General features: G+C 44.3%; 1 protein-coding gene and 1 long non-coding RNA gene across 4 annotated transcripts; one reads left to right on the top strand and one right to left on the bottom strand.

Moving 5' to 3' along the window:
• Nucleotides 1–503: 503 nt before the first annotated feature.
• LOC143156928 (uncharacterized) lies at nucleotides 504–1,648 on the bottom strand. Its single transcript, XR_012994708.1, has 2 exons — nucleotides 1,564–1,648; nucleotides 504–1,019 (listed from the first exon to the last, which is right to left on the bottom strand). It is a non-coding gene; the product is annotated as an uncharacterized LOC143156928 (long non-coding RNA).
• Nucleotides 1,649–1,651: 3 nt separating this feature from the next.
• On the top strand, nucleotides 1,652–7,990 carry OXSM (3-oxoacyl-ACP synthase, mitochondrial). 3 transcript variants are annotated; one of them, XM_076331157.1, is made up of 3 exons: nucleotides 1,652–1,746; nucleotides 3,655–4,672; nucleotides 7,385–7,990. In XM_076331157.1, exons 2-3 carry the CDS (start codon nucleotides 3,690–3,692, stop codon nucleotides 7,785–7,787), a joined length of 1,386 nt encoding a protein of 461 aa, XP_076187272.1. In that variant the 5' UTR covers nucleotides 1,652–1,746; nucleotides 3,655–3,689; the 3' UTR covers nucleotides 7,788–7,990. The 3 variants fall into 3 exon arrangements, with proteins under 3 accessions (XP_076187272.1, XP_076187271.1, XP_076187273.1); XM_076331156.1 differs by lacking the exon at nucleotides 1,652–1,746 and adding an exon at nucleotides 1,869–2,097; XM_076331158.1 differs by lacking the exon at nucleotides 1,652–1,746 and adding an exon at nucleotides 2,221–2,819.
• Nucleotides 7,991–8,192: the final 202 nt, after the last annotated feature.

Genomic DNA, 8,192 nt, shown 5'->3' with positions numbered 1-8,192 from the left:
GCTTCTATGTTTTTTTAAGAAGATGGTACCTATCCCTTACAAAAGCTGAGATTTAACCCAAGGTAATTCACTTTTGCTGAGATTACAGTTATTATTCCTACTAGCATAGTTTAAATGTCAGTAATTCGGCCCACAAAATCATGGAATTGGTACCAAAGTAACAACATTTTAACATGATGCCATGCTCCTTGGCTGCTGCTTCAGCTTTTAACTTCCTTTCTATGCTTTTCATGTAGGCATGTGTCTGTTAATATTGGCTGCCCTCTCAGATTTAAAGATGAACTATATCACTATACATCTAACATAAGTACATAATGCATGTAAGTATAGCATTTGTAAATAATGCTTTGGAAGTGCTCATAGCAAAGCAGTGTGAAAAAATTAGAAAACCAAGTGCCAACTTCCAAGAAATTACTAACACCTTAAATGTCCAAGGAACATTATTTCTAAGGGGAAATTAAATACAGACTCTTCATTTAAAAAAAAAAAACAAAAACAACCTATACAAGTGTTTATTTTTTCTTTATTAAACATTGCATTTCCCTCCTTTTTGGCATCTGTGTGGTTTTTTTTTTTTCTTTTTCCTGCAGTAGGTGCTTCGAGTCCTTGTTGATGAGACTTTGGCACGCATTTTACGCTCTGCCATGATAGCTCCCGGACTTCATGTACGTGAAGTATGGCGCCACTGTCTTTCTTAAGTAAAAACTCAGTATTTCCTACGTGTCACCTCAGGCATAGCTAGCAGCTTGGTCTCAGTTCAGAACATGCACTACGGTTCCTGCATCTGGAAGCATCAACAACAAATAGTTTACTTTTGTGTATTGGTGCTGTTGGCGTACTTGTACATGTATTTTCAAGACACTCCTGTAAAGCCAGTGATCAACTTGTCTTTGTTTACCTCTGTCTTCTCTGCCAGCATTTCAGCCACTTTATCCAGGAATGTGACAGCAAAGTTGGGAGCTGGTGAAGGATGGCGGCCCGAGGCGTGCAATAGAACGGGGACCAGACGGGGATTGGGACTAGAGCGAGGGAACAAAGTGCAGGCAGGAAAACTGAGCCAAGGAATTAAAGTTAAGGTGGAATATAGAACGGGGCTGGAAGAGCCCGCGAAGTCCTGACGAGCTCCTCCTGCACGCGTGTGATGGCCTTGAACGGCATGACCACGTACTCTTCACCGCGGGAGTTCCGGCGCTTCCCACCTGCTCGGCGCCGTACGCATGCAGCATTAAAGAAACCGATGGGAAACGACAAGGTTTCCCCCGGGACCGTAGCGCTCCCCTCTTGCGTATTATTCCACTGGGACCGTGGGTTCGTTTGGCGGTTTTCAGGATTTTTTTACTCTTCCTTTGCGGGTTTTAAGTGCGTGCTTTGGGGAAGGAAGTAATTTCCTTGCCTCTTCCGGTTCTCAGTGCTACCTACGCGGCCGCACCGCCTGCCCGCCTGCACCGGCCAACCCGCGACCAGGCCGGGCCGCCGCCTCCAGCCCACGGCGCCGCGGCCGCCCTCCCCCGCGCGCCGGGAGCGGGAAGCGCCGCCGGGCCGCGCAGCCCACCGCCGAGTTACCGATTAGCTCGCGCCGCTCCTCGCCAATCGTGACATCGGGGATCGGCTACGAAGCCGGCGCGTGCTCGCCCCCCCCCCCCCCTCCCCCCGTCTGTCCCGGGTGGTGCGGCCCCGCGCCGTCGGAAGGGGAGAGGGAGGCAGAGCCAACCACCGCGGAGCGGGGGGGGAGCGCGGCCGGCGGAGGTACCGCTAAGGGCTAGGACGGGGGGAGGCGGGGGCTCTCCAGCCCCTGCCGGGAGGGGAGGGCTCCCCCCCCGGCTGGCGCCGGCGGAGCCGCGGGAGAGGCTGCCCCTAGCGGAGCTGGGCGGGACGGCAATGGCGGCGCCGGGCGGGGCGGCCCCCGCGGCCGCGGACGGAACTCGCGGTGGCGCAGGGGAGTCCCGTGGCGTCAGGGCTCTTCTCTAAGGTTTTAACTCCTCGTCTAAACATTAAAAGTAGCTAACGCTCTTTAAACGCCCGGTGACGCCCAACAAGCCCTTGTTCTTGGGGAGAAATGACCCCCCCGTTTGTTTTTCTCTTCAGCGTGTGCAGTAGGTAAGGTAGCATTGCTTGGGTCAGACTAGGCCTCCTCATTATCTTAACCCGGTTAACGGCATTTGATTAGAAGCTGTATGTGATGTTAGGCACGCACTGCTTAAAGACACTTGCATTTAACTCTCCACTCCTTTTATAAAATGCAGGCTAAGTGGCTCAAAACAATTAAAACGACTAATTTGGGTCAGGATTTAAAGCAGGCTCCATTAAAAGAAGGGTGTGTTAGTAAGTGCTATTTTTAGCTTTTTTAATAATGCTGCTGCGTGCTTGTGCTGCCGCAGGAAAGAGCAGGTCTGTGCATTTTAGCAGGAGCGCGTTAGCCCTCCGGCCGCACGTGGTCCCCGTACAGCTCCCTGTATTTTACCAAAGGCCTGGCGATGCCACGGTGCCCTTTTCATGAGGCGAAAAGCAGCCGACCTGTTGAAGCCTGTATCGTAGGCGTTGGCAGAGCTGTGCTGCAGCCTCTGCCCTGCTCCAGCGTGCTGGAGGCGTGCGATCAGACCAGCTCCCGACCTGGCGGTGGCCGAGGCAAGCTGCGAGAGAGGGGCTGCGGCGCAGCACTGCAGTGTTACTGCTTGGCACGGTCCCCTCCTCCCGCCTGAAGTACTTGTGCTCAGCAGCGGCCTTCTGCCGTCACTTGACTCACTATACGTGGGGTCTGGCGGTGTTACCTTCAAGGGACCTGGCTGTGTGTTTCATGGCTTCTGGCCAACAATTGAACGGTTTGTAGCCAGATCTCAGGATGTGGTGTAAGTGCTATGGCACTTTATTGGGAAAAGGGTTTTCTGTCAGAAGATTTATGGTTTTTTCTATTAGATTACAAAATTAAACATCACAATAAGTGATGTTCTACCCATAAGTGTGAAACGATTGCAATCTGAAATGCTTTTTTGTTTATTTTACAAGTCTTTGAAGGTGCCATTGTGGTACATCTTGCTCAAACGCACTTGAGGAACTGTCCCCTGACAGTCTAAATACCCCAAGGCTGATAAGGGGTAGGTGGAGGTAGAAGGATGAGGAGTCTTGTCCAAGGTCTGTAATTGCCTTGGTGACAGAACCAGCAATAGTTTCTTGACTCCTTCTGTTCTGAGTTTTCTGGACCATTCTGCCTGACGTAAAGGTTGAGGTGACAACATGACTTAACATGATAATGGTAGGACATACACTTTTGGTTGAACACACACTTTCTCCCTTAGAAGAATGAAGCTGTTAATGCTCATTGTTGATATCTCCAGCCAGCTGGTGGTTAAAGCCCCGGAGGGAGTTTTGCAGCAAAATCAGAGGGTGCCTCGCAGTCCACAGTGGTGCAAAGTCATACTCACTAGCAGCTTAAGCTAGAAGAGCCCACTAGAGGCATTCACAAAGTGAATGTGTTTCTATGCCCTGTCTGCCGTAACACATACTATTCCTCATTACAGACACGGAAACTACATCCCTTTCTGCAGGGTTGAAAATGGGCTTTCATGTAAAAGGCAGGTTATTAATGTAGCGTACTAGGAATGTTTTTCACATTGGCTGCTTTATTGTTGTGTTTGTGTCTTTTTTTTTTCCCCCCAGTTACAGGAATGAGCTTGAAGTGATTGATTTCCACCATGTTCTCGCAGTGCTCGCGGGATCTATTAAAGATTGCAAATCTTCATCTCCAGAGTCTGAATTTAAATCTGCGTTTACGAAACCACAGGAGAGCTTTCAGCAAGTCACTGCCTGCATGTCAAAGGAAAGTAGTTGTTACAGGTATTGGCTTAGTGTCCCCTCTTGGTGTGGGGACTCAGTTAGTGTGGAAACGCCTTCTACAAGGAGACAGTGGGATTGCATCGCTAGACGGGGAAGAATATGCAGGCGTCCCGTGTAAAGTGGCTGCTTGCGTGCCAAGGGGAAACGAGGAGGGTCAGTTCAGTGAAGAAAGCTTTGTGTCAAAGTCAGAGATCAAATCCATGAGTTCCGCCACTGTGATGGCCATCGGTGCAGCAGAGCTAGCAATGAAGGACTCCGCCTGGTCTCCCCAGTCTGAACAGGATCACTTAAGTGCCGGTGTGGCAATTGGGATGGGAATGGTTCCGCTGGAAGAGATTTCTAATACAGCCACTTTATTTAAAACAAAGGGTTATAACAAGGTCAGCCCGTTCTTTGTCCCAAAGATTTTAGTCAATATGGCAGCAGGCCATATCAGCATTAAATACCAACTGAAAGGGCCGAATCATGCTGTGTCAACTGCTTGTACCACAGGCGCACATGCTGTTGGAGACTCCTTTAGATTTATTGCCGCTGGTGATGCTGATGTCATGTTGGCTGGAGGGACTGAGGCTTGCATTAGTCCTTTGTCCTTGGCTGGATTTGCAAGAGCTCGGGCCCTCAGCACGAGTTTTAACTCAAGCCCTAAAATGGCATGTCGACCGTTTGATTCGCAGAGGGAAGGGTTTGTAATGGGAGAGGGTGCTGCTGTGCTGGTCTTGGAAGAGTATGGACACGCTGTACAAAGAGGTGCTAGGATCTATGCAGAAGTTCTAGGTTATGGACTGTCTGGTGATGCTTGCCACATAACGGCACCTAATCCAGAGGGAGATGGTGCATTCAGGTAAGAATTCTATGTTGATTATGATGGCTACTTCATATGTTAATTATAGTGGGTACATTTGTTTCTGTTATTGTATGCTTTTCCTAGAGAAATGCTGTTCAATCTTGAATTAATATTCCAAAAGCCTGAAAACTTTAATATGAAAAATAAAAGAGCTTCTGGTAAGGTTTTGCCCCAATTTTGTTTTTTTAGTAACAAGGTGAAGGCCAGTCCTTGCTAGAATCAGCCTTTTTGCATAGAGTTACAAAAACTTTCTTTATGTGAAAATATTTTGCGTTTGGTGCCTACAGCTGTTCACACAAATAAGTCTCAACAGAAACCTCTTTTTTAAGATTTTTGTGGTACGGTAGAACCTTTTCAGGTTCTCCTTCACCCTTTGTCCATAGAGAAGAGAGACCCCGCTGCAAAAGCAGGTCATATCACTTGTTGCGGTCTGAAAGGGGAATAGCGTTCCTAAAGAAATCCTAAGTGATGAAAGCTGTAGAGCACTTGGAGGATCTAGTTTGTTAGAATAATTACCGTACATGTAATTAGCATTAATTGTGGCTATTTTTATTTAGAAAAAACTTCAGCTCTTCATAGGGAAAGTGTTTAGATACTTCATTCTGATGCAGCTAAGAGTGTTGGTGGAGCGGCATAGCAGAAATACACTTTAGTACTGTTTAGTGAGATGGTAAAGCTTCATCATTGTTAATCTCATCAAAAACAGTTCACAAGTAGATGATATTAATCTAATCTTTATCATTGACCTAATTAAATTGTCAGTTAAATTACATGTGTAAGTTTGTGAGCTTTGTGTAGGCTTAATAATATTGCTGACACTGGAATCTTTAGTATTAGTTTGCATTATTCTGAATGTATGTGAATATTTAATAACAAAATTCAATATATCACTGCACAAATAGATCACACTTCTGCATGGTATTGTAAAGCTGTGTTTGCATCTTTTTTGGGTTAACAGATTTTTCAAGAAGTGTAACATACCAGGTTTCCCTCTGTGGTATTTGATTCATATTTAGTTGTTCTGCAGACTTAGGTGTGAGTTGAGTGATCAGGAGTGTCTTATCTCAGATTTTCAGACTTGTTTACCCTTGAGATGATATGGCAATATATTGTAACAGAATTTTTGTCTGTTTTATGATTGCAGTAGCATATAAATTAAATTCACAGTGGGAAGTAGCTGAAAGTTAATCTTGGTATCTCCAAAATGTTGAGCCTTTCCACCCTTGAGGTGAGATAACACATTTTAATACAGTCTTCAAACCAATAGTTCATTGCTGCAGTGGTGTATGGATTAAATCTGAAATGTATATGTTTCTCTTACTTTTATGTAGGAATTTTATTTGCCACATCAAAAAATTTCAGGGGAATATATTTTTTGTCATCTTCTAATAACTACTTCAGTTGGAGACTAATATATATGTTGGAATAAACCTGCAGGAAAGGAGAGGCAAAGCCAGACTCAGAAGTGTGGATATAAAGTGTGTTCTGCACAATTAATCTGTTGTCTCCTTAAGTAAATATGTTCCTTGCAGCTGACGTATTTAACTAAATTAATGTATCTGTTTCCCTCATGGTTGATCAGTAATCTTTTTTGCCTGAATGTTGGCTCACTGGCTAGTGACAGTGAGCATCAGTGGCCTCCAACCTAAGCTAAGCTGGATCCTTCTGACGGTAGAAGGCTGTACTGGAGACATTTAAATTTGTCCAGCAGCCTGTGCTATCTTTTTTTGAGCTTCCTTTTATTTACTTATTTTCATAAATTTCAAGAGTCAGTGGTCTTTTGCTCAGAGATACTTCATTAAGCTGTGTGTGCAAAGAGAGATGTGCGATTCATCTCCTTCTTTCTGTGGGAAATCTGTGAGAAAATCACAGTATGGAGCTGTATCGATCCTTCTGTGGTTTTCATAAAAAAGCGTGTTTTGTAGAGGCAGTCACAGTCCACAGGTCATCAGGAGTCGGAATGGAACATACCGTGTCAGGGTAGAAGAGTGTGACTTTTAGTAAATTTCATTTTATATGTAGGAATTTGTGCTATCTCCTTGACATGATCTAGCCTCTGGAAAGCATGCAAAAGAAGCTCATGAGGAGGACGACTGCAGAATTTTTCTTTCATTTCCCAATATTTTTGTTCGCTAGAGCAATTTTTTCCCTAATTCCCTAATACTGTAAATATGAGGGCAAATAAAATGTAAAAACTAGGGAATCTTCTTTTCACTTACAATGGGAGGGGGATTTCTTGGACCATTGTACTGAATATGTTACATTAATGCATCACTACACTAGAGAAACTTCAGTGGAGGGAACCTAAATTTTTGTAATAATTTCAGGTAGTTATTTCTCTCTCAAATGTTTTCAAATTTTGCATTGAAAAGGGTCTTTGATATATTGATGTGGTCTGTAGAGATTGTTTGTTATATCTTCTTTCTTTCTCTTTGTATTTTTCCCAGCTGTGGAATTTTTAGCAGCAAGTCTGATTTTACAGTGGGCCTCACCACTACTGTCTTTCTCAGGCGGCTAAATGTAGATGCTAGTGTGTTTAGTTAGATGAATCCATCTCTTGTCATACACATCTCTGGTAAAGTATGTCATGCAGATTTTCACACTGATAAACATTTTAAAACGTCCTATACTTTTGCTTTCGGTTCGCACATGTGTGTTGGTGACAAATATAATGGGAAATTCAGCATTCTGTTGTCTTTTTTTCCTTAGGTGTATGGCTGCAGCAATAAAAGATTCTGGGATCAAACCTGAAGACATAACATATGTCAACGCACATGCAACTTCTACACCTCTAGGAGATGCTGCTGAGAATCAAGCAATCAAGAGGCTTTTTAAAGATCACTCACGTAATATTGCAGTTTCCTCAACAAAAGGAGCAACGGGACATCTCTTGGGGGCTGCAGGAGCTATTGAAGCAGCTTTTACTGCACTGTCCTGTTACCATGGGATTTTGCCACCTACTCTAAACTTACAGAAAATAGAGGCAGAGTTTGATCTCAATTATGTTCCATTAACAGCTCAGGAGTGGAAAACTGAAAAACGGCGTATAGCACTCACAAATTCATTTGGCTTTGGCGGTACTAATGCAACTTTGTGCTTTGCAAGTGTTTAACCTGTGCTGTGCATGTTGTGAAAAATGGCACTGACAATGATTTTGTGTACTGCCACCCTTGGTGTGTACTGTGATCTTTTCTCAGCTTTGAGAATTGCTCGTTTGATACGTAAGAACTTTATTCGCCCTAACATTTACATCAGTTACTCTTTTAGGAAGAGGGAACTTCTTTTACTCATTTTAATAAAAATAAAAAAAAGACCTATTCTTTTTGTGTGGTAAAGAAGTTTTTGTTCTTGACTAGAAGAGGAGACATTGATCATTCTGTGTTTTTACTTCACTAGAATAAATTTTTCATATGCATGTGATACAGAAATTGCTCGGAAACATTTATGCAAAAGGGAGGCGGGCTAACAAGTTAGGACTCCACAGTCGCGACTTCATGACTTACTGCGTGGTGATACA

The sequence above is a fragment of the Aptenodytes patagonicus genome, chromosome 2, assembly GCF_965638725.1.
Source record: "Aptenodytes patagonicus chromosome 2, bAptPat1.pri.cur, whole genome shotgun sequence".
Lineage (NCBI taxonomy): Eukaryota > Metazoa > Chordata > Aves > Sphenisciformes > Spheniscidae > Aptenodytes > Aptenodytes patagonicus.
The sequence above is the reverse complement of the archived record's forward strand: the minus strand, read 5'-3'. Positions and strand labels throughout refer to the sequence as shown.